We start from the raw sequence: 27,340 nt of genomic DNA on the forward strand, positions 1-27,340 counted from the left end.
CTTGATGTGTTCAATCCTGAAGCTTTCTGAACCCTGTTGTTTAAGGTTTGTTTGGTTTTTAAAGTTGCAGCATAGTTAATGTACAGTGTTATTTTCATTTCAGGGATACAATATAGTGATTAAGTAATTCTGTACATTTACTCAGGGCTCATCATGATAAGTGTACTCTTAATCCCCTTCACCTATGTCACCCATCCTGCCACCCATCTCACTTCTGGCAACCATAGTTTGTCCTGTATAGTTAAGAGTTTGTTCCTTGGTTTATCTTTATTTTTCTTTGTTTTGTCTTAAATTTCATGTAAGAGTGGAATCATGTATTTATCATTCTCTGATTGACTTATTTTGTATGTGTACACACACACACACACACACACACACACACACACACACATGCACACACACACACACACACACACCACAACTTCTTTATCCATTTGTCTATCCATGGACCTTTGGGCTCCTTCCCTAATTTGGCTATTGTAAATAATGCCGCAATAAACATAGGGGTGCATATATCTTTTTGAATTGGTGTTTTCATATTCTTTGGGCAAATACCAAGTAGTGGAATTACTGAATCATGTAGTAATTCTATTTTTAATGTTTTGAGAAATCTCTACACTGTTTTCCAGACTGCCTACACTAGTTTGCACCAGCAGTGCATGAGGGTTTCCCTTTCTCCATATCCTCACTAACACGTTTCTTGTGTTTTTGATTTTAGCCTATCTGACAAGTGAGAGGTGATATCTCATTGTAGTTTTGATTTGCATTTTCCTGATAATAAGTGTAGATTTGATTTGCATTTTCCTGGTAATGAGTAATGTTGAGCATCTTTTCATGTGTCTGTTGGTCATCTGGATGTCTTCTTTGGAGAAATGTCTATTCATGTCTTCTGTCCATTTTTTTTTAGTTATATTATTTGTGTTTTGGGTGTTGAGTTTTATAAATTCTTTATATAGTTTAGATACTAATCCTTTATTGGATGTGTCATTTGCAAATATTTTTTGCATTCAGTAAGTTGTCTTTTAGTCATGTTGATTGTTTCCTTTGCCGTGCAGATGCTTTTTATTTTGATGTAGTTCCAATAGTTTATTTTTGCTTTTATTTCTCTTGCCTGGGGAGACCTATCTAGAAAAATGCTATGGCAATGTCAGAGAAATTACTGCCTGTGCTCTCTCCCAGGATTTTTATGGCTTAAGGTCACATATTTAGGAACTTAGTCCATTTTGCATTTTAGAGCTTTTGTGGAGGCTCATTTGTCCACACAATTGAATAAACCATCGTCTATTGGCAATTTAACTTAATCACCAGCCCCTGTCCCCTCCACTGAGGTAAGAGGTGCAGCTGAAGTGCCAATCCTCTAATCATGCCTTGGTCTTTCTGGTGGCCTGCTTCAATCCTGAAGCTATTTCAGGGCCCCCAGCTACCAGTCAGTCATCGTATTAGCATACAAAAGATGCTTTTATCTATTCTAAGATTCCAGGAGTCTTAGAAGCTCTGTGTTAGGAACGAGACTAAGACCAAATATTTCACCCAATGGTGCTCTTCTCACCCATACCTCTCAGGAAATTCCAAGAGTTTTAGGAGCTCTCTGCCAGGAACTGGATCAAAGACCAAATATATTTCATTTTATATTACAGTATCACAGTGAGTATGATTTGAATAGCAAGCAGGGAGGATAATTTTGGAGATGCATTTAAGACACACTGATGAAGCATGAGGTGAGTTGTAAGCAGGCTGCCTATGAGGGGCTGCTTAGTGTGATTTTATGTAAGAGGCAGAAGTGTGATTACCTGTTAGTATTCAGCTATCATATATATAAATAAAGTACTGTTAATTTACCTCTTAATTCTTCTTGAGCACTATTCATGGGTACTTTGTGCATATCTATTCCCATTACCTCTCTCCAAGAGCTCTTATTTCTGCCAGAAATATTTAGAATCAGAGACAAAGTTTGGTTTCTTAAGTATATATCAGAAAAAAATTATTTTTTAAAATTTTTTAGTTTTTTATTTTTATAAGATTTTATTTTTACGTAATCTCTATACCCAACATGAGGGCTGAACTCACGACCCTAAAATCAAGAATCATATGCTACACTGAGCCAGGCAGGTGCCCCTAATTTTTAATTTTGAGAGTTTTAATTTTAATTCCAGTTAGTTAACATACAGTGTTATGTTAGTTTCAGGTATACAATATAGTGATTCAACACTTCTGTACATTGCTGGGTGCTTGTCACAACAATTGCACTCCTTAATCCCTGTCACCTATTTCACCCATCCCTTCTGGGAACCATCAGTTTCTTCTGTATAGTTAAGAGTCTGTTTCTTGGTTTGCCTCTCCCTTTTTTTCCCCTTTGCTCCTTTGTTTTGTTTCTTAAATTCTGCATATGAGTGAAATCATATGGCACTTGTCTTTCTCTGACTTATTTCACTTAGCATAAATTCTAGCTCCATCCCTGTCATTATAAATGGCAAGATTTCATTCTTTTTTTACGGCTGAGTAGTATTTCATTTTATATATACTTTATATTTTATATACAAAATATAATTTTGTGTATATGTATGTGTGTGTACACACACACATACATATACACAAAATTTTATGAACTTCTTTACCCATTCATCAGTCGATGGACATTTGGGTTCTTTTCATAATTTTTAAAAATTTCTTTAAATCCAAGTTAGTTAACATATAGCGTAATAATGGTTTCAAGAGTAGAATTTAGTGATTCATCACTTACATATAATACCCAGTGCTTGTCCCAACAAGTGCCCTCCTTAATGCCCATCACCCATTTAGTCCATCCCCATATCCAACACCCCTCCAGCAACCCTCAGTTTGTTTTCTGTATTTAAGAGTCTCTTATGGTTTGCCTCTCTCTGTTTTTGTCTTATTTTTCCTTCCTGTCCCCTATGTTCAACTGTTTTGTTTCTTAAATTACACATACAAGTGCAATTATATATTTGTCTTTCTCTGACTTATTTTGCTTAGCATAATACATTCAGATTCCATCCATGTTTTTGCAAATGGCAAGATTTCATTCTTTTTGATTGCCAAGTAATATTCCATTGTGTATATCCAGATAGATAGATAGATAGATAGATAGATAGATATACACAGATATACTACATCTTCTTTATCCATTCATCAGTCAGTGGACATTTGGGCTCTTTTCGTAATTTGGCTATTATTGATAGTGCTGCTACAAACATTGGGATGCATGTGCCCCCTTTGAATCAGCATTTTTGTATCCTTCGGATAAATACCTAGAAGTGCAATTGTTGGGTCGTAGGGTAACTGTATTTTTAATTTTTTGAGGAATCTCCATATTGTTTTCTAGAGCAACTGCACCAGTTTGCATTTCCACTAACAGTGCAAAAATGTTCCCCTTTCTCCTCATCCTTGCCAACATCTTTTGTTTCCTGAGTTGTTAATTTTAGCCATTGTGACAGGTGTGAAGTGGTATCTCATTGTGGTTTAGATTTGTATTTCTCTAATGATGAGTGATGTTGAGTATCTTTTCATGTGTCTTTTAGCCATCTAGATGTCTTCTTTGGAAAAATATAATTCAAAAATAATAAATATATAAAATATAAAAATAAAACAAATATTAAAATATTTAAAAATATAAATATATTTATATAAATATATGTATTTATATAAGTATAAATATAATAATTATCATTGATAATGTTGCCATAAGCATCAGGGTACATGTGTCTTTTGAAATAAGTTATTTTTGTATCTTTTGAGTAAATACCTGGTAGTGCAATTCCTGGATCATAGGGTAGTTCTATTTTTAACTTTTTGAGGAACACTCCTACCATTTTCCAGAGTGGCTGCACCAGTTTGGATTCCCACCAACAGTTCATGAGGGTCCCTTTTTCTATACATCTTCACCAACACCCGATGTTTATGCTGCTTTTGATTTTAGCCATTCTGACAAGTGTGAGGTGATACCTCATTGTAGTTTTGATTTGCATTTCCTTGATGGTAAGTTATGATGAACACTTTTTCATGTGTCTGTTGGCCACCTGGATATCTTTGGAGAAATGTCTGTTCATGTCTTCTGCCAATTTTTTTTTGGTTGGACTATTTATGTTTTGGGTGTTGGGTTTTATAAGTTCTTTATATATTTGGATACTAATCCTTTATCAGATATGTCATTTGCAAATATCTTTCCATACGTTGGCTATTGCACAACTTACTGTTTTTTTAGTGACATGGCAATCAAAAATTTCAGGGCAGCTATTGAAGGTGCTGCTGGTATGGCAGTAACATTTTTAACAGGTTACTTCAGTATATTTATCCAAGATAGTATGTATTTTCCCCATTTTTCCATCATAGTAGTGGTTGTTAGGGAGCTGACCATCCTTCATGGGAGGCCACCTAAGCCATTGCTTACATTTCCTTTCTCAGGACAAAGTTCCGGAGAACATGGTGTCTTGAGCTGTGTTACAACTTGCTTCTATGAATTCTGTATAAGCACTTATACAAATTTAAGGAACTGCTATGTATTTAGGCTCATGGTTTTCTTAACTGTATTTCACTCACTACAGAGTTATGGGAACATTTTTGTAAAGTGCTGTTGGCATAGAATTTGTTTTCTACTATAGCTAACAAACCTTGTAGACCTTGATGAAGGAACTGAGAGGAAAGGATGCCTTCTTCTAGTATTGACTTGTTTTCTTTTTGTTTAAGCATCACACATTGATTGGGGAAAGTGATTTATAAAATTCTTGCCTGGCTGTCAGAACAGAGTCTACACCTGTTTTGTTTGGGCTGTATTGTTGAACAGTAACTCTGTGATACTAATATTTTCAGTGTAATATATATATATATATATATATATATATATATATATATATATATATATATATATATATATTTGTGTTTCTCGACCTTTTTGCTCTCAGGACTCCCTATGCACTTAAATTTTTGAGGATCCCAAAGAGGTTTCCTTTCATCTTGTCATGTCCTTTCCTTTTTGCCTTCCCTTCCCATGGGTTTATTCTATGTATATTTACTTGCTGGAAGTTAAAACAGGAAAAGTTTTAAATGTGTTTAACTGTATTTAACTGTATTAATTCATTTGAAAGTAGCAACAATACATTCATAAATAGTTACATTTGTTTTCATAAAAAACTAACAATATCCCCAAATCATAAAAAACAAAGAAGGGAATGGTATTGTTTCACATTATTTGCACAAGTGTTTAATATTAGATTTAATAGAAATAATTGGATTCCTATATCTGCTTCTGCATTCAGTGTGCTGCATTATGTTCTGGTTGAAGTATGTGAAGAAAGTCCAGCTTCACACAGATAGGAGATTGGATGGGGTACCATATTTCAGTAGCCTTTTCAGATAATTACGGATATTCTTCTTTGACACTACACCAAAGCTTGGCATATGTTAGTTTTTTTAAAGGTTAGTTGCATTGTGGAATCTGAAATCACGTCAATGAACTCTTTGTACTCTGTTAAGCTACAGATTCATTGGTGTGTCTTGCACTTTGAGTGATTCTTTTACAGATGCTTCATTGTAACAGCATCCATTGGTAAACAGTTACATAGGTCTCTTTATGTAATATTTAAAAATTACATTTGATATTATCTCCATCAATCTCATCACAAACAGCTTTAAGTATTGGGAAGCTATCAAGCTTATAGTAGTGGATACACATTTTCTAGAATTCTAATTTTGACTCATAAACTTGAATTTACCATTGTCAACAAATACTCTGAATAGTTTTTTTTTTATTAAAATGACAGTCTTTTTGTTCCCTTTCATGAAAATTCCTGCCAGACCCAAGTCTGAGTAACCATAGTTTGTCTGTTAATCATTCTTTTAAGTAAAAATGGTGTCCCGTGAAAGACACAGCTTATCCATCTTGCAATTCAATTAATTGCATATGTGCTTTTCCCCAAGACAACTATTGAACTTCATTGTGCAGCAGAAGTACTGTATGAATATATCCCATGTTTATCACAAATTTAATAAAATAGATGCCAGGGTGAGATAGACAAATAACGTCTTTGTGTTATTATGAAAGTAATTCTGACCATCCAGACCCTGTGAAATTGTCCTTTGTGTCTCTGGGAGTCCACAGACCTTACTTTGAGAACTGCTGTTAAACTATTAGCTCTTCTTTTGTTCTCGTTGGGAATACAGTAACTGCTGGTAATGTTTTCACAGATTTACCAAACTTTGATGCCCTTACGCCAAGGGATTTTTCATTTGCCTCACTCGCTCCTGAATCTACAGCAAAGTGTAGCATTCAGGATGAGACTCAGATCTGTGTACAATCTTCTGATTGTTGGTATGCTGTTATAAAAGAGGATATAATTTTTTGGGGCGCCTGGGTGGCTCAGTCGGTTAAGTGTCCGACTTCGGCTCAGGTCATGATCTCGGCTCAGGTCATGAGTTCGAGCCCCGTGTCAGGCTGTGTGCTGACAGCTCAGAGCCTGGAGCCTGCTTCCGATTCTGTGTCTCCCTTTCTCTCTGCCCCTCCCCTGCTCATGCTCTGTCTCTCTCTGTCTCAAAAGTAAAAATAAAAACATCAAAAAAATTTTAAAAAAGAGGATATAATTTTAGTAATAAAAACATTGGTAATTCATTAAATGCCTGCAGTGTCTATGTCTTTTTATGTTTGATAATTTCTACCTTGCCCTTTTATTTTACAAGGATGTTGTGAGAACTAATTTGATATTTAACAACTGTCAGAATCTATTTTTATCACATCACATCTTTTAAAATACATCATGTTGTGAGGTAATTATGTACTAATGAGTACAGTGACTCATTTAGGGGTTCATTAGTCAACTATAGTTGAAGAAAGAGAGGAAGAGAGGAAATTCCTAGGCATAGTGATGCCAAATGATCGAAACGTCTCAAAGCTGCAATAAAAAAAACATTTTTCGTCATCTGTATATTGGAAGTAGAAGTATTTTTTTTAAAAAACTAAGTAGATGAAGGTGTACTAAAATGGAACCAAGAAGTGTGGAGGTTCCTCAAAAAATTAAAAATAGACCTACCCTATGACCCAGCAGTAGCACTGCTAGGAATGTACCCAAGGGATACAAGAGTACTGATGCATAGGGGCACTTGTACCCCAATGTTTATAGCAGCACTCTCAACAATAGCCAAATTATGGAAAGAGCCTAAATGTCCATCAACTGATGAATGGATAAAGAAATTATGGTTTATATATACAATGGGGTACTACGTGGCAATGAGAAAGAATGAAATATGGCCCTTTGTAACAACGTGGATGGAACTGGAGAGAGTGTTATGCTAAGTGAAATAAGCCATACAGAGAAAGACATATACCATATGTGTTCACTCTTATGTGGATCCTGAGAAACTTAACAGGAACCCATGGGGGAGGGGAAGAAAAAAAAAGAGGTTAGAGTGGGAGAGAGCCAAAGCATAAGAGACTCTTTAAAACTGAGAACAAACTGAGGGTTGATGGGGGATGGGAGGGAGGGGAGGGTGGGTGATGGGTATTGAGGAGGGCACCTTTTGGGATGAGCACTGGGTGTTGTATGAAAACCAATTTGACAATAAATTTCATATATTTTAAAAAAATAAAATAAAATGGAACCAGGAGCAGGAGTAGAGGCTAAAAGGGAGAGTTTTCGTTTGAAGTAATGTGATGAAAGTTTTAGATATCCCAAAGGGGTTCCCCACACCCAAAACCTTCTTGGTTCCCTAAGGGATTGAGATTTGTTGTTAAATGAATGTCATTAATCTATGAAAAGCAATAGCCAGCTTAGTCTGTGGTTGACCAATGCATGGGTCAAGAGTAAGCAAGAGTTCTTGGGAGATGGAGGAGAGGATGAAGAAATTTCAGCAGGACAGAATGTTTACCTTCAAAAATGTGCCAGTGATTTTGACTTTTAAAGCTAAAGTAAAATATGAATAATCATCTGATTAAATGCACTATCTTTTCCCCCTCATAAAATATTGTAGCATTTAATTGATAAATAGATCAAATGAAAATAAGATGATTAGATGGATTTTACATAATAATGTATATATTAAGTATGTCACTTTAGACTTTACAAAGAACTCCAGCACTTTAGATTTTATTTTTTTTAAATGTTTATTTATTTTGACAGAGAGAGAATGCATGTGCATTCAATCAGGGGTGGGGCAGAGAGAGAGAAAGAGAGAGAATCCCAAGCAGGTTCCGCAATGTCAGCTCAAAGCCTAACATGGAGGTCAATCCCATGAACATGAACCCTGGGGTCATGACCTGAGCCAAAATCAGGAGTTGGATGCTTAACCAACTGAGCCACCCAAGCACCCCAGCACTTCAGATTTTAAAGAGAAGTTTTACATTTACTATTTCACTTTAAAATTAAAAAGAAAAAAAAAAGCTCTTAAGTAGGTGAGAAAGGAATTCTCACTATGTGAGAATCTATTTACCCAAAGCCGTAAGCCTTTTGATCAAAGACTTTGAATTAAAAAAAAAAAAATTTTATGTTTTATTTATTATTTTTGAAAGAGAAACACAGCGCGAGTGGGGAAGGAGCAGAGAGAGAGGGAGATACAGAATCCGAAGCAGGCTCCAGGTTCTGAGCTATCAGCACAGGGCCAGACACGGGGCTTGAACCCATGAGCTGTAAGATCATGACCTGAGCTGAAGCCAGTCACTTAACCGACTGAGCCCCAAAGGGCTTGAATTTAAAACTAGGTCTCTGGAATAACAGTTCCCTGTACTTGGTGCTGCACAGTGTTGCTGCCTTGCCACTTTTAAGTGATGGGATTACATAGTTATGTTCACTGTGTATTCTGGCCTGGAGATTATCCAAACAGAAGATAAATACTCTTTGGGCCAGAGTACAACATCACCTTTGGGGAAGGACATCTGTAGAGCAAGATTCTCTACCAGGTCACTGTTGAGAAAGTTTGGGAAGTGTTCAATTTGAGTCAGGATGTCCTAGGTCAAGTCTTGCTCTGGGTCTTGCCCACACTATCTGGCTCCATTGTTAGGAATTGTCCTTTTCCACTACTTCTTTCTCTTTGTTAGGCTTTTAGGAGATAATAGTATTTCCTCCATCCCTAAAGATATTTTGAGAACTCTGCACATTTACTTATGACCAGTCAAAGGGGTAAGGGCATCATCTATCTTGTATGTTTCAACCTTTTATAATAAAGTAAGTGATATGGTAAACTTATAGTGTGTCAGGAAGAGGCAATAGCTATTCAAACCCAAAGGATTTCTTTTAGTTTAGATCCCAGTTTTAGTGTGTATGTGGGAGATATTAGCCTGTAAGTTAAGGACCTAATGGTATTTCAAATTCTTGGTCGACTTTTCACTCCCATCTTTCATTTGTCAAATCTAAGTGTTCACAGAAAGTCTTCTATTCTGTATTATAGGGAGACTGAGGTGGAAGTGATTTCTGTTTAGCATCAGATTACTTCACTGCAAACATTCTTACCTTTTGTTTTGCTTTCAAACACTGGCTGAATACTAAGCATTTTCTGTAGATGATGATGATGATACCACTACCACCATGGAAGCAGGAACATTCCCTTTCACTTCAGTTGGCATTTGATGTCTTTTGAGTTATTTTCAGCCTCATTTAGCCCATCTTATTTTTCCATCTCAGCAAATCTATTTTGACTTTTTTTTTAGAACAGGTAAGTCAACAAGGCAAGGGCTGGAGCGCACTGATTCACAGGAGCACCTGTGCTTGGGACTTGAGGACAGTGCTCCACAGTTTTGATTTGTAAGACTGTGACAGCTACTGGTGAGGAGTTTTAGAATGTGTCACAGCTGTAGATGTTAAGTACTAGATGTGCTGTGATGGCTGCCACCTGCCCTGGTATACTGTCCCCTGCTATAGACATGAGGAATTTTTTTCTCTTAACCTGTTAGGTCTTTCTGTATTTTTCTGGCCTTCTATAAAATTTGGTAAAATGGTATTTTTTGTGGAGTAGTTCTCTGCCTCTTTCACATTAACAGATATATGTGCTTAAGAGACTTAACCCTCGGGGGGCATTATATTGAATAAATAAGATTTGAAAAGGAATTGTCCTTCATATTCATGTGATAGCAGTGTATTGCTTGGCATCTGATAGGTGCTCTATAAATATTGTTATGAATTCTTGAACCCAAAAATTAAATGACATTCAATTAATAAATTTTTGTTTAGCCACATACAATGTTAGGTGAAGAAATGAAAAATATTGGCAAGGCAGTTACTGGGCTAGCAAATTCCTCTGCTAGTTGGAAGGTAATCTCACAGATAAAAGCTGCTTTACCATGTGAGTTGTTAATGGTAGCAGTGGAAACACAGAAGTGAAATTGAAGGAGGGGACAGTTTAGTCATTCCTGGCAGGAATGGGGAGGGTGTCAAAAGGAGACTCATTGTCGGGCCATTAGATCTGATCTAGCGCTTGAAGATGAGGAGGATGAAAAGGACATTCCTTTTGTTCTGCTTCTGTCAGAATGTATTTGAAAGATAAAATAGGTTTCCTGTCTGACATTAATATCACAGGTACTTTGGAATGTTTGCTTCTTTTATAACCAGGGTGAATTTTCCCTGGGTCCCATGCTCACAGTGTTTTCATGCCTTGATTTGTAAGAATTGCCCGAGGTTACATCGATTGAGGAGGAAGTGGAAGAAACAGAGTCTTGGGCGAAGCCTTTGGTCCACCTTTGGCAGACGAAGTCCCCAAACTTTGTGGCTGAACAGGAGTATAACGCAGCCATGGCCAGAATGGAGCCACACTGTGCCATCTGTGCTCTTCTTATGCCATACTACAAGGTAATAAGGGTTGAGGGGTCGCTGCCAAGGTGTCCTTTCACTGCTGCACTTTCTGTATGACCATAAAAACACAGATGAATCACTGTAAGGTAAGTATGCACATGAAAAGGAAGGCATTGATATGTATGTACCCACATGGCTGTTAGCAAACAGAATTTCTGAGTGCTACTTGAAAGACATTTTTCTGATAGTGCTTTATTGTTTTAATTAAATGATTGGTTTATTTGTCAGTCTTGGTTTATTTCAGTCAAGGGGAAGTTCCAACCTTTCTTTCTACCCTTTTCATCAAGAAACACAGAACTTAAAGCGCAACCATAGTAGAAGCATTGCAAAGAGAGAACTTAGCCCTACTTTCTGTTTTGTGTTTGAATATATCACTCTCAATAACATGTCACCTCTGGGCCCACATTTAAAGTGTCTCTCTTCTCCTGTGGAACACACATATGATACAGCAGGACTCAATACAAACCGAATTGTTCAGTTCACCCTCACAGCCAGCTATGCACGGTGCTGTTTTCAATGTTATTTCACATATGTAGTACTGATGGCATTTTAGTTTGCTGTGGGCCACATTCTTTAACACTGTCTTGGACAAAGTGATCTTTAGGAATCTAGTAAGGGTGGAACTTCTTGACCTATTTTAAGATATACTATACTATTAAGTGTATCGATGTGAGCATTCTGTTCTGAGTTATATTCTTAATAATTGAATCAGAAGTATTTTGTTTAAGATTGCATCTCTCTTAGAGTCCATGTAAATACTTTCTGTTCAGCCATTTCAAGGCATGAAAATGTGTGATATACCACATTTTCAGACCTTTGTAAATGGAGGAAGTAGTTTTCTCACTTATCTTTGATGTGGCCCTTGTGAGTGACACACATTGTTTTTATTTTCTGTTTAGTCATTGAATGTCTGTGTTTTCTTGGAAAAACTTAACTGTATTGACTCTGATTTCTATATCATAATCTGCCTGTGTATTTTCCCAATAATTAAAAAAATTCTCACTCAAATTATAAGATATAGGGAAATTTATTAATTTAAGAACTCTGGAGATAATAGGATAGTTCATTAAGTAGAATTTCAATTAAGAATTAAATGCTTTTCATATATTTTGGTGAGAGATGACAGTTTTGTTTTGCACATATTTTCTTATTTAGTGACATTTGCCAGATCTTTCTGTCTTGATGTTTTAAAACTTTGTGGTGAGGTGAAAACCTTCAAAAATTCTCTAAAAACTGTTGCACAGATTAAAACTGAGGTCTTTGAATACACTCTTTCAAGTGTGAGCAGGTAAAATTCTTCAGTAAATTAAACCAGGTCTGTTAAACTAGTGGAAATAAAGAAGTGAATAAAAATTCATCAGAAAAATTGATGCTTTCCATGAACTACTTATGTAAGAATATAGTTTTAGCAGGTTATCGCTTTTTGTACAAGCAGATGTACAGAATGTCCTCCTGTTTCTACAGCTTTAGCTTCTGGATGGGAGCCTGAAGAGGAACATTGATTAAAAGCTAATAGTTATATCAAGGAAAGCAACAGGAAGAACAGAAGCTGGAAGTTAGTGCATGGAACCTGTTAGTGGATTTGAGTGACCAGAACAAATGATGAACTTTTTTGCATGTTAATCACTCATGTGAGAATATTATGTTTTTCAGCCAGATAGCAGCAATGAAGAAAATGATTCTAGATGGGAGACAAAATTAGACGAAGTTGTTACTCCGGGAGGAAAGACTAAGCCCCTCATTCCAGAGATGTGTTTTATTTATAGTGAAGAAAATATAGAATATTCTCCGCCTAATGCCTTTCTGGAAGAGGATGGAACAAGTCTTCTGATTTCCTGTGCAAAGTGCTGCGTACGGGTTCATGCAAGTAAATGAATCTCTCATTCATCAGTCGTTAGCTTTCAGTGCTTCACATAGTCTTTTTCTCTTACCCGTTTGTCCCCTGCCAAATGTATTACATTGAACTTTGGCATTTGTAATGGTTAGATCATTCTTTCTCACATTGCTTCTGATGGAAGTATGAGTAAGTATAATAATCCCTTTTTCTACAGTTTTGTGCAGTGTCAGTGAAGAGCAGTTTTGTTTGTTTGTTGTCCAGATAATGGGGTCATTGTGGGGCTCCTTTCATACACTTGAATTTTACTTATTTTAAGATATAGTTTGTAAAAACTTGACTTTAAGCTCACATATTGATTCATGATTATTTTTCTTTGTGACTTTTTAAAAAGAAAACAATATTTCTTTGGTGGTTTGGGGAATTATTGTTAAATTTAATAATCATAGAGCTTAATTTTTATTCTTTGTAAGAGTAAGAGATCTCTCTTGCCTTCCAGGGGAGAACAGTCATTACAATTATCTCCCCCCGGACTGAGATGGTAGGGCTCCATACCTGTCTCAGTTTGGTATTTTCACATCATGGATAAATGGAAGATAGTTTTGTTTTTTGTTTTTTTTTTTTTTTTTTTTTTTTTTATTAGCCTGCCTTGTAAATCCTCTGAAATGTGAAAATATTCTAAATCTATTTTAAAGCATTTTAATATTCCAGATCTCACAAAATTATATGTCATATTAACATACTTTTGTAGGGCTTATCTCTGTCAGTGTAGCACACAGACAAGGTAGGCATACCTTCTGTATTTACCCCTGAGAAACACCAGTCTTACATTGACTAAGTTGAAATGGTTTCCCTATCATTTATTGATTAATTGCATATTGTCAGCTTCCCCAAGAGATTTGAACATAATGTACTTAAAATATAGCAATTCTTGTACTTGTGTCAGTTTGTAACACACCCATATATATATACACACGTTCACCCTGTATTATTATAGAATATAACAGCCAATTCATCATTTCACAAAAAACTAGGATTTAGTTTTTATTCCTAAATGTACTAGTTATAGAATTTAGCCATAGTATTTCATAAACATGTGTCTGAACTAAACATTTTATAGCCTTGGTTAACTATGATAGGCTTTTCTTTGGTAATCACATTTCTGTTATTTTCTCTTTTATTTAAATGTTATGGAAATTTGATATTAAAAATTACTTCTTTAAGTCTTTTAAAACCCTTTGAAAGAAAGTCGGAATAACACATGTTTGTTGGTACTGTATAATTGCTGCTTATATTTGCATCATCAGCTATCTCCTTACACAGTTATTTTGAGTCAGACATGTAACTGAATAGACAAGTAAAATTGAAGATACCCCTTCATCACTAACCGTGAATTGTGCATCCTCTGTCCCTATCACTGAAATTAAAACTAATTAAACATTTTTGAAATGTAATTTTAAATTACATTAATTTGCAAAATATGTCAGAGTTTATTTATTGTGTTATTTTAAAACTTCTTCAGATTTTGCTTCATGAATTGCAGCTTATTTTGAAATATGTTTTGTATGAGTAAAGGACTGGACCCAACAATTTAGAAATTTACTTATTGCAAGAATTATCATCAGTATCCTTTGATAACTATTATGAGCATTTAGTAATAATTACGACCCATACTCTCATGTTTCCTGGTGCTGATCCTGTTAGTTATGAGGCATGAGAACCAAAAGTATCTTTGAGACAGCCTGGTTTATGTTTTGTTCTAAGCAGTGAGAATCAAGAATGGTATCATGGCAAGTAATTCCGATTTTATGTATTTAGTGCTAAGATGTATAATATTGCCAAAATATGAAAGACCTAATTCATGGATCCATTCTATTATATTATAGGTTGCTATGGTATCCCTTCTCATGAGATCTGTGATGGATGGCTATGTGCCCGGTGCAAAAGAAATGCATGGACAGCAGTAAGTTGCCTATTTTAATATATTCTAACCCCTCTTCTCACTCTGCCCACTGTGGACACGTTTAAATCTAGCAATAAGGTAAGGCTGTGCACATGCTTTTGTGTGTACTTCTACACTTACCCATCTTTCCAGTCTTTTCTTTTCAAATCATCCTTTCTGGTGGCTCTGTTCATCATTGAAATATTAAATAAATTTCTAGGTGTCACTTCTCTACTCAGGAGCCTACAGAGGTTACCAGTTCATCAAAGCAAGTCTAAAATATTCATTTTCTGGTGTAGCTCTATTTTGCAATTATTGAAAATGTATTCTAAGTAACAGTCAAGGTGAGGATTCTTGCTGACCCCTAATGAAACCATGCTCATATGTAACTTTTCCACTAACATGAGGTCTTTCCCCCGTTATTCATTCATGCATTCATACTTCAACAAACTTTGGAGTCTGTCCTGTGCTAAGCATTACCATGAACTTGAGACAGAATCTTTCAAAAATAAGTTACCCCACTTGGGGGACATAGATTCCTTCTCATTTTAAATTGTTTTTCCTGATGAACCTGTTGAAACTTTAGCTTACATCCAAGCATTGAGTTCTGCTCACCTGTTTTTTCACTTAATCTACCCTGTCACCTGTTTTTTCACTTAATTATGTGCTACCTTGATATTTCTTAAAAAATCTCTTTCAAGAACTATCAGGCATTTTTGAAAGTTAGGACCTGTTATATCTCAACATTGTACCCTCACTCTTGATCTCAGAGCAGATTATTTCAATTGTAATAGTAGCATTTGCTTTATTTCTCAGTGATCTCCAATGACAATGAATTAAATTTCTTTGCAACTAGAGTTAAAAACCTGATGGACAATATAAGGAAAATGCCTTACATGATGAAAATTTATGTCATGATATGTATGTTTAGCTCTCAGGGTTGAAAGAGACATATGGTGACTATAAATTAAACATGTCTGAGAATGTCTTTCTGAGTGATTTTATTGCTGGCATTCACTTTAGATAGTGAGGGGAAAATGGGGGAAAGTATGGACATTCTTTATAGCCCAAATAATCTTATCTATTTGGTGTTAGAGGTACTATCTTCTATTTAAGAAGTCTTTTATTAGTGGGCCCAGAAAACATTTTAATATTTCCTTTGATGCGATCATTATGTTAACAAAAACTATGTAAGTGTAGAGTATCTTAAAATTGGCCAGAAAGTCCTGCTGTAATAAGTGTATTCAATTCTTGTTTACCACGCATGTGCTGTGTTTATTGTATGAGCCAACATAAAGCTTTGTAGCATCAGTCTGGCCAGTGATGTCCTCTCATTTACCCTGAAGTATAGGTTTAGAGATTAGAGATATTCTAACCCAGTTCACCAAGGTGTGAACAATTCTCTGTTTCATCCACAGTTACTGCTTGACTCCTGTGCTTACACACTGAGCAGTTCTGTTACCCAAGGTACTATTGTCTTTGCATGGCAGAGCCAGGGCCAGGCCTAAGCCACCCACCCTGATTTTAAGGCTGCTTCTGATAGTTTGTGCTGTTTTCCTTTAGCATGTCTTAAGAAGGAAATACTACATCAATAACTCTTTAGAACTGATTTAAAGCTTCTAGTTATGTTAACCTCTCACAACCTTGGAAAATATGTCTTTTGTGTTTTAATCTTGATACCATGTAAATCTCTTTCAAATTGCAATAGAAATTGAAACTTCTTATTTTAAACAAAGTTTAGTTTTCATTCTTTTTTGAGAGAGAGTGCGCGCAAGAGAGCACTCCTGCAAGCATGCACAGGGGAGAGGCAGAGGGAGGGGGAGAGAGAGAATCTTGACCAGGCTCCATGTTCAGTGTGAAGCCTGACTTGGGCCTCAGTCTCACAATCATAAGATCATGGACCTGAGCTGAAATCAAGAATTAGACTCTTGACTGAGTCACCTCGGTGGCCCAGAAATGGAAATTCTTGAATACAATTTTACAATGATATTTTTAGACCCACATAATATTTCTAAGTGGAAATGACCCAAATTCACAGTGAGCCAGTTGTTTTTTAAACTTACCTGTTTGAGTGAATTTTGTCTAGGAAGCTCTATTCCTACTTTTTTCTCCTTAGAAATCAGTGAATTGCAGTTTAAGCATTGCAGAGAAGTAACTGGTAATATCAATATTTTGGCTTTAACTCCCTTATTTAGTATGGCTGTGTTACAATATTAATTTTTAGCAGACACGTTAAGTATGATTCTTTGGGTTTTGTGGCTGGAATGATTGCATTTTATTTATTTATTTAGTTTATTTACGTATTTGAGATGGATGGAGACAGCATGAGTGGGGAGGGAGCAGAGAGAGGGAGAGAGAGAGAGGGAGAGAGAGAGAGAATCCTAAGCAGGCTCTGTGCTGCCAGCACAAAGTCTGATGTGGGGCTTGAACTCACGAACCCGTGAGATCATGACCTGAGCTAAAACCAAGAGTCAGACGCTTTAAGCTTTAACCGAGTGAACCACCAAGTTGCCCCTGGAATGATTGCATTTTATTTTTATTTTATTATTTTTTAAATTTTTTTTTTTTAACGTTTATTTATTTTTGAGACAGAGAGAGACAGAGCATGAACGGGGGAGGGTCACAGAGAGAGGGAGACACAGAATCTGAAACAGGCTCCAGGCTCTGAGCTGTCAGCACAGAGCCCGACGCGGGGCTCGAACCCACGGACCGTGAGATCATGACCTGAGCCGAAGTCGGATGCTTGACCGACCGAGCCACCCAGGCGCTGATTGCATTTTTAAGTATCCTTAGACCTGGGGGGGTTCCGGAAGATGGCGGCGTAGGAGGACGCGGGGCTCACAGCGCGTCCTGCCGATCACTTAGATTCTACCTACACCTGCCTAAAGAACCCAGAAAACCGCCAGAGGATTAGCAGAAGGGAGTCTCCGGAGTCAAGCGCAGACTAGAGGCCCACGGAAGAGGGTAGGAAGGGCGGCGAGGCGGTGCGCGCTCCACGGACTGGCGGGAGGGAGCCGGGGCGGAGGGGCGGCTCGCCGGCCAAGCAGAGCCCCCGAGTCTGGCTGGCAAAAGCGGAGGGGCCGTACGGACTGTGTTCCGACAGCAAGCGCGACTTAGCGTCTGGGAGGTCATAAGTTAACAGCTCTGCTCGGAAAGCGGGAAGGCTGGAGGACAAAGGGAGGGAGAGGTGCTGAGCCCCCGGACGGCAGAGCTCAGCTTGGCGGGGAACAAAGGCACCAGCGCCATCTCCCCCGCCCATCCCCCAGCCAAAATCCCAAAGGGAACCAGTTCCTGCCAGGGAACTTGCTCGCTCCGCGCAAACACCCAACTCTGTGCTTCTGCGGAGCCAAACCTCCGGCAGCGGATCTGACTCCCTCCCGCTGCCACAGGGCTCCTCCTGAAGTGGATCACCTAAGGAGAAGCAAGCTAAGCCTGCCCCTCCAGCCCCCGTGCACCTTGCCCACCCACCCCAGCTAATACGCCAGATCCCCAGCAACACAAGCCTGGCAGTGTGCAAGTAGCCCAGACGGGACACGCCACCCCACAGTGAATCCCGCCCCTAGGAGAGGGGAAGAGAAGGCACACACCAGTCTGACTGTGGCCCCAGCGGTGGGCTGGGGGCAGACATCATGTCTGACTGCGGCCCCGCCCACCAACTCCAGTTATACACCACGGCACAGGGGAAGTGCCCTGTGGGTCCTCACCACGCCAGGGACTCTCCAAAATGACCAAACGGAAGAATTCCCCTCAGAAGAATCTCCAGGAAATAACAACAGCTAATGAACTGATCAAAAAGGATTTAAATAATATAACAGAAAGTGAATTTAGAATAATAGTCATAAAATTAATCGCTGGGCTTGAAAACAGTATACAGGACAGCAGAGAATCTCTTGCCACAAAGATCGAGGGACTAAGGAACAGTCACGAGGAGTTGAAAAACGCTTTAAACGAATTGCAAAACAAAATGGAATCCACGATGGCTCGGCTTGAAGAGGCAGAGGAGAGAATAGGTGAACTAGAAGATAAAGTTATGGAGAAAGAGGAAGCTGAAAGAAAGAGAGATAAAAAAATCCAGGAGTATGAGGGGAAAATTAGAGAACTAAGTGATACACTAAAAAAAAATAATATACGCATAATTGGTATCCCAGAGGAGGAAGAGAGAGGGAAGGGTGCTGAAGGGGTACTTGAACAAATTATAGCTGAGAACTTCCCTGAACTGGGGAAGGAAAAAGACATTGAAATCCAAGAGGCACAGAGAACTCCCTTCAGACGTAACTTGAATCGATCTTCTGCACGACATATCATAGTGAAACTGGCAAAATACAAGGATAAAGAGAAAATTCTGAAAGCAGCAAGGGATAAACGTGCCCTCACATATAAAGGGAGACCTATAAGACTCGTGACTGATCTCTCCTTTGAAACTTGGCAGGCCAGAAAGGCTTGGCACGATATCTACAGTGTGCTAAACAGAAAAAATATGCAGCCGAGAATCCTTTATCCAGCAAGTCTGTCATTTAGAATAGAAGGAGAGATAAAGGTCTTCCCAAACAAACAAAAACTGAAGGAATTTGTCACCACGAAACCAGCCCTACAAGAGATCCTAAGGGGGATCCTGTGAGACAAAGTACCAGAGACATCACTACAAGCATAAAACATACAGACATCACAATGACTCTAAACCCGTATCTTTCTATAATAACACTGAATGTAAATGGATTAAATGCGCCAACCAAAAGACATAGGGTATCAGAATGGGTAAAAAAACAAGACCCATCTATTTGCTGTCTACAAGAGACTCATTTTAGATCTGAGGACACCTTTAGATTGAGAGTGAGGGGATGGAGAACTATTTATCATGCTCCTGGAAGCCAAAAGAAAGCTGGAGTAGCCATACTTATATCAGACAAACTAGACTTTAAATTAAAGGCTGTAACAAGAGATGAAGGGCATTATATAATAATCACAGGGTCTATCCACCAGGAAGAGCTAACTATTATAAATGTCTATGCGCCAAATACCCGAGCCCCCAGATATATAAAACAATTACTCATAAACATAAGCAACCTTATTGATAAGAATGTGGTCATTGCAGGGGACTTTAACACCCCACTTACAGAAATGGATAGATCATCTAGACACACAGTCAATAAAGAAACAAGGGCCCTGAATGATACATTGGATCAGATGGACTTCACAGATATATTTAGAACTCTGCATCCCAAAGCAACAGAATATACTTTCTTCTCGAGTGCACATGGAACATTCTCCAAGATAGATCATATACTGGGTCACAAAACAGCCCTTCATAAGTTTACAAGAATTGAAATTATACCATGCATACTTTCAGACCACAATGCTATGAAGCTTGAAATCAACCACAGGAAAAAGTCTGGAAAACCTCCAAAAGCATGGAGGTTAAAGAACACCCTACTAACGAATGAGTGGGTCAACCAGGCAATTAGAGAAGAAATTAAAACATATATGGAAACAAACGAAAATGAAAATACAACAATCCAAACGCTTTGGGATGCAGCGAAGGCAGTCCTGAGAGGAAAATACATTGCAATCCAGGCCTATCTCAAGAAACAAGAAAAATCCCAAATACAAAATCTAACAGCACACCTAAAGGAAATAGAAGCAGAACAGCAAAGGCAGCCTAATCCCAGCAGAAGAAGAGAAATAATAAAGATCAGAGCAGAAATAAACAATATAGAATCTAAAAAAACTGTAGAGCAGATCAACGAAACCAAGAGTTGGTTTTTTGAAAAAATAAACAAAATTGACAAACCTCTAGCCAGGCTTCTCAAAAAGAAAAGGGAGATGACCCAAATAGATAAAATCATGAATGAAAATGGAATTATTACAACCAATCCCTCAGAAATACAAACAGTTATCAGGGAATACTATGAAAAATTATATGCCAGCAAATTGGACAACCTGGAAGAAATGGACAAATTTCTAAACACCCACACTCTTCCAAAACTCAATCAGGAGGAAATAGAAAGCTTGAACAGACCCATAACCAGCGAAGAAATTGAATCGGTTATCAAAAATCTCCCAACAAATAAGAGTCCAGGACCAGATGGCTTCCCAGGGGAGTTCTACCAGACATTTAAAGCAGAGATAATACCTATCCTTCTCAAGCTATTCCAAGAAATAGAAAGGGAAGGAAAACTTCCAGACTCATTCTATGAAGCCAGTATTACTTTGATTCCTAAACCAGACAGAGACCCAGTAAAAAAAGAGAACTACAGGCCAATATCCCTGATGAATATGGATGCAAAAATTCTCAATAAGATACTAGCAAATCGAATTCAACAGCATATAAAAAGAATTATTCACCATGATCAAGTGGGATTCATTCCTGGGATGCAGGGCTGGTTCAACATTCGCAAATCGATCAATGTGATACATCACATTAACAAAAAAAAAGAGAAGAACCATATGATCCTGTCAATCGATGCAGAAAAGGCCTTTGACAAAATCCAGCACCCTTTCTTAATAAAAACCCTTGAGAAAGTCGGGATAGAAGGAACATACTTAAAGATCATAAAGGCCATTTATGAAAAGCCCACAGCTAACATCATCCTCAACGGGGAAAAACTGAGAGCTTTTTCCCTGAGATCAGGAACACGACAGGGATGCCCACTGTCACCGCTGCTGTTTAATATAGTGCTGGAAGTTCTAGCATCAGCAATCAGACAACAAAAGGAAATCAAAGGCATCAAAATTGGCAAAGATGAAGTCACGCTTTTGCTTTTTGCAGATGACATGATATTATACATGGAAAATCCGATAGACTCCACCAAAAGTCTGCTAGAACTGATACATGAATTCAGCAAAGTTGCAGGATACAAAATCAATGTGCAGAAATCAGTTGCATTCTTATACACTAACAATGAAGCAACAGAAAGACAAATGAAGAAACTGATCCCATTCACAATTGCACCAAGAAGCATAAAATACCTGGGAATAAATCTAACCAAAGATGTAGAAGATCTGTATGCTGAAAACTATAGAAAGCTTATGCAGGTAATTGAAGAAGATATAAAGAAATGGAAAGACATTCCCTGCTCATGGATTGGAAGAATAAATATTGTCAAAATGTCAATACTACCCAAAGCTATCTACACATTCAATGCAATCCCAATCAAAATTGCACCAGCATTCTTCTCGAAACTAGAACATGCAATCCTAAAATTCATATGGAACCACAAAAGGCCCCGAATAGCCAAAGTAATTTTGAAGAAGAAGACCAAAGCAGGAGGCATCACGATCCCAGACTTTAGCCTCTACTACAAAGCTGTCATCATCAAGACAGCATGGTATTGGCATAAAAACAGACACATAGACCAATGGAATAGAATAGAAACCCCAGAACTAGACCCACAAACGTATGGCCAACTCATCTTTGACAAAGCAGGAAAGAACATCCAATGGAAAAAAGACAATCTCTTTAACAAATGGTGCTGGGAGAACTGGACAGCAACATGCAGAAGGTTGAAACTAGACCACTTTCTCACACCATTCACAAAAATAAACTCAAAATGGATAAAGGTCCTGAATGTGAGACAGGAAACCATCAAAACCTTAGAGGAGAAAGCAGGAAAAGACCTCTCTGACCTCAGCCGTAGCAATCTCTTACTCGGCACATCCCCAAAGGCAAGGGAATTAAAAGCAAAAGTGAATTACTGGGACCTTATGAAGATAAAAAGCTTCTGCACAGCAAAGGAAACAACCAACAAAACTAAAAGGCAACCAACGGAATGGGAAAAGATATTTGCAAATGACACATCGGACAAAGGGCTAGTATCCAAAATCTATAAAGAGCTCATCAAACTCCACACCCGAAAAACAAATAACCCAGTGAAGAAATGGGCAGAAAACATGAATAGACACTTCTCTAAAGAAGACATCCGGATGGCCAACAGGCACATGAAAAGATGTTCAACGTCGCTCCTTATCAGGGAAATACAAATCAAAACCACACTCAGATACCACCTCACGCCAGTCAGAGTGGCCAAAATGAAGAAATCAGGAGACTATAGATGCTGGAGAGGATGTGGAGAAACAGGAACCCTCTTGCACTGTTGGTGGGAATGCAAATTGGTGCAGCCGCTCTGGAAAGCAGTGTGGAGGTTCCTCAGAAAATTAAAAATAGACCTACCCTATGACCCAGCAATAGCACTGCTAGGAATTTATCCAAGGGATACAGGAGTACTGATGCATAGGGGCACCTGTACCCCAATGTTTATAGCGGCACTCTCAACAATAGCCAAATTATGGAAAGAGCCTAAATGTCCATCAACTGATGAATGGATAAAGAAATTGTGGTTTATATACACAATGGAATACTACGTGGCAATGAGAAAAAATGAAATATGGCCTTTTGTAGCAACATGGATGGAACTGGAGAGTGTGATGCTAAGTGAAATAAGCCATACAGAGAAAGACAGATACCATATGGTTTCACTCTTATGTGGATCCTGAGAAACATAACAGAAACCCATGGGGGAGGGGAAGGAAAAAAAAAAAAAAAAAAAAAGAGGTTAGAGTGGGAGAGAGCCAAAGCATTAGAGACTGTTAAAAACTGAGAACAAACTGAGGGTTGATGGGGGGTGGGAGGGAGGGCAGGGTGGGTGATGGGTATTGAGGAGGGCACCTTTTGGGATGAGCACTGGGTGTTGTATGGAAACCAATTTGACAGTAAATTTCATATATTAAAAAAAAAAAAAAAAAAAAAAAAAGTATCCTTAGACCTGACTTCTTCAGGAATCAATCTCACATTGTCAGTTTTAGGTTCCAGAGGAGACTTACAGCTCCTTTTAATGGAGGCTCCAAAGGAGCTGATGGAGATCTAACAGTGCAGGGGTGGGTCAGATGATATTTCATTGCTGGTTTGTACATCACTAACTCTCATTCCGAACTATTTTGTAGGATTTTCTTTTTAAATATACTTTGTGAATGTAAGACTTATTCACCATGGATACAAAATATTTCAATAGCATATTTTGCTTGGGATATATATTTATGCAACAAATGTGATTGTTCCAGCTAATTCTGTTCCCTTTTATGATGAGTACTTTACACATCTGGAGGCTAGAAAGAACGTAGCCTGAAATACCTTATATTTATCTTTATAAGGTATATGTGAAAGTTGACTGTGGTTCTGTTTTTTAAAGATTCATTTTAAAGAGTTCCCATATGACAGATGAATGAATAAAGAAAATGTGGGGTGTGTGTATATATATATATATATATATATATATATATATATATATATATATACTGAAATTTCATATTCAGCCATATAAAAGAAGGAAATCCTGCCATTTGCAACAACATAAATGGACCTTGAGAGCATTATGCTAAGTGCAATAAGTCAGAGAAAGACAAATGCTCTCATTTATATGTGTAATCTTAAAAAAGCACACTGAACTCATAGAAATACAAAGTAGACCGGTGATTTCCAAGGGTGGGGGGCACTGGGGGCAATAGATAAAGGTGGTTAAAGGGAACAGACTTCCAGTTCATTCTGGGAATATAACATACAGTATAGTATTTATAGTTAGAAATACTGTAATGCATAGTACTACACTTGAATATTGCTAAGATCTTTAAAGTTCTTGCCACAAAACAATAAATAAATAAATAAATAAATAAATAAATAAATAAATAAATAAATAAAACTATGTGAGGTGATGGTGTGTTACCAAACCTTATTTTGGTGATCATTTCTCAATATGTAAATAAATCATCATGTTATACATTTTAAACTTACAATGTTATATGTCAATTACATTTCAATAAAGCTAGGTGGAAAAGGAGAGTATAACCATAACTGTATCATAGAGTTAAGCATTAGTAATTTAAATTTTGGAAGTAAAGGCATTGTAGGGATTATTTCATCTGTTCTGAATTAATTCACTTATTCATGAGGAAATTCTCTTAGCATTACAAGGTTTTGTCACTGTCCACTTGGGCGAGGTAACTGAGGACTTATGCAAGGCTGGGATCAGTGCTCACAGACCAGCCGTCTTTTTATTTACCAATTCTAAAGAGGAGCATTGCTCTGGCCCCATCTGTTCTGTTAGATTTTAAGTAACCAGAATCCAGAACTTTGTCTCATTTACCTCTGTAGCACCCCTCACACCTGGTGCAGTGTTGGATCATTTCTGAACAGGTGAAGCATAAAATAAGAAGGTTGTGTTTGCAGCGATAGGGACCAGACATTTATTTGTGGCCTTTAGTGCTCTCACTGTTTCCAGAGTTTTGCTTCAGTACTCTCTGTGTTTCATTTTGCTACCTTTTCTTTATCTATTTATGTCAACTAAAACAAGAAAGAAGAAGCTGTATTGCAGCTTCAACTGAATGTATTGGTGGAAGAGATTAGTTACAAATTTTAGATTGCACCCTAACTTGGATTCTAGGATCCTGGCTCTATATCCAAATTCAAATGAGATGAAATTAGATAAAGAACCACCCCTCCACCCCAGCCCCGCAAATACCTGTCTATCCTCAGATTCAGGTTGTACGTCCAATTGTTCTAATAAATAACATTGCTTTGTACCTATTTTCCTATTTCAGTACTGCTCAGGTATATAGATACAACTATCTGAGAGCTACCTTTGAGCTTATGGCTTAAAACCCATATTGGATTATTTTATTTTCAGTTCTGTTTTCAGCCTTTTTGTGACTATTTATAAAACTCATTTTGGAACAATTTTTACTCTTTTATAGTATCGCTTGAGAGTACATGCTGAACATTATCAAGGTCTGTAGACTGTCAGTACTCCAATTCTATCATGTATTTCTTATTACTTGAATTCTTAATGTGAATCTAATCACTTTTGATTTAAAATGCTATAGTTTGTCTCCAATCTGTTTATTGATTTCCACTGAATAATGACTACAAGTTACTACTAATTAAAAATGCTAGTATTCTCACTATAAAAATACAGAATTTGTATTGTTTTCATTCAGGCTTTTCCCCAACCATTTTATTTTTATCCCTATACTGAAAAAAATGTTTTGAGTCTGGGTATTTCTGTGAAATACCTGAATATTCCTTTAGGGCTACACTTCTGATTTATGAAGAAAGATGTTAGTTATTTGTCTGGAATAATAACCTAACTACTATTATTCTAAAATAACCCATGTGCTTAATATTATATAGAGTAAGAACAGGATGTTCTATATTATATTTTGAAGAGTTTATAAGATAGAATTTTAAAGGATACATAAATATAAGCATGTTAAAGAGGTTAAAAAGGAGTATGGATAAGATTTTCTTTTTTTTTCATTTAAGGATAATGTAGCTGTCTGGTGGTTCTTTCTTTCTAGGAAATTTAGGCATTTCTTCAGGGGCCTTTCCGGGGGCAGGGGCTATGAAGTTTTGTTTTAGTGCCATAAATGGTGAAAACTGCATGTGAAGATTGGTAACTTATCATGGAGAATCACATCATACTCAGATATATGACTCTGACAGATCATGAGTTGCCAGCCTTCTGTGCTTGGCAGCATTATACCTGTACTGTAGTTTTCCATCTTAAGTGTGAAAAATTTTAAATAAAGTATATATCATTTATGCTGTGTCTTATTAGGGAGCTTTTTTATGATCTTATATAATTCTTGGTGGGCAGGGTTGACTCAGTAGCTCATATACTTATAATCTAAACAAAACCTAAATTAAAGAAAGATTTTAAAACAATGTAATGAGAAGCTTCTACTAGAGATTATGTCAAAGGTCTCTTCTGACCCTAAAATCCCTTGAGTCTGTGTTGCTTTGTGTTTCCATTTTGCTTTAATTAGCTTTCCTTTAGAATTGGGAACCTTCAAGAATACTAAATTTATTGTGCACTTCTTAACCTAGTTAGAGATGCTGAGTAACAGAAATAGTATAGGAATGGGTTATTATTGGCTGGATCAGTATAGTTTTTATGAGCTAAAGGAAATTTTAAACAAACCAGTGGCTTCAAGGCCTTCATATAACTTTATCTGCCTGCTGTTTGGAATGCATGTCAGTTTGCATTATCTTCTAAGTTCTTTTTTTTTTTTTTTAATTTTAGTATATTTCACTATACTTAATTTAGGAGAATTTGCTTCAATATTTTTATTTGAAATTATAAAAAAAGTAGCTGTATATTATATTCTTGGGTGAATATTGCCATTTTATCAAAAAAGCAGATTTTGTAATGAAAAATTTAAAAAACCCTTTAGAGGTTGGAATTTTCATTCTGTTTAATGAAATGCACAAACTTGGTAATTGCATGCATTTATTATCTATTGAAAAGCATTTATTGTACTCTGTAGAAGTTGTATATGTGTAACATAACATTCTGGGTTTTTTTCCCCCCAAAATGGTTTCAGGAAATCAAAACCCAAACATGAAAATGTGTTTTCACATTTATTCACTGTGCCCTTTATTTCTCTTATTTGCTTGTTTTTAAAAATGGAGTAACAAATAGATATGAGCAAGTTATACCTTGATGACCATTTGGAATTTGCATTTCCTTTCCTTATAAAGAATGGAATATGCAATTACAATGATTAAAGATAAACATTTTGGTGTTTATTATTTTACTGCTTAACTGTAAGTAAGTGATATCAATAGATGGGTAGTGGTTGCTATTCATGCCCTCTGAACATAGCTGTTTTATTTGACTTCTGAAAGAAAATGAAGTCTTTTTTCTGCATAAATCATAGTCACAAAGTTAAAGTATGGAAATTCCTAAGGTAGTGGTATCTACAAAATTCACTCCCATGGTGTTACTTGTAGAC

The 27,340-nt window shown here is 37.1% G+C and overlaps 1 protein-coding gene across 17 annotated transcripts in view; it reads left to right on the forward strand.

Moving 5' to 3' along the window:
- The window catches only part of KDM4C (lysine demethylase 4C), a 437,058-nt gene that overhangs the window by 266,909 nt on the left and 142,809 nt on the right, over positions 1-27,340 (forward strand). For 16 of the 17 annotated variants that reach the window (XM_053907888.1, XM_053907887.1, XM_053907896.1 and 13 more), the window contains 3 exons: positions 10,600-10,781; positions 12,438-12,651; positions 14,505-14,581. In XM_053907888.1, coding sequence (XP_053763863.1) covers positions 10,600-10,781; positions 12,438-12,651; positions 14,505-14,581 — 473 coding nt within the window. Of the gene's footprint in view, positions 1-10,599; positions 10,782-12,437; positions 12,652-14,504; positions 14,582-15,978; positions 16,028-27,340 lie in introns of all 17 variants that reach the window. The other variant, XM_053907903.1, reaches the window with a different exon arrangement.

The sequence above is a fragment of the Panthera pardus genome, unplaced genomic scaffold, assembly GCF_024362965.1.
Source record: "Panthera pardus isolate Hobbes unplaced genomic scaffold, ASM2436296v1 HiC_scaffold_20, whole genome shotgun sequence".
Taxonomy (NCBI): Eukaryota; Metazoa; Chordata; class Mammalia; order Carnivora; family Felidae; genus Panthera; species Panthera pardus.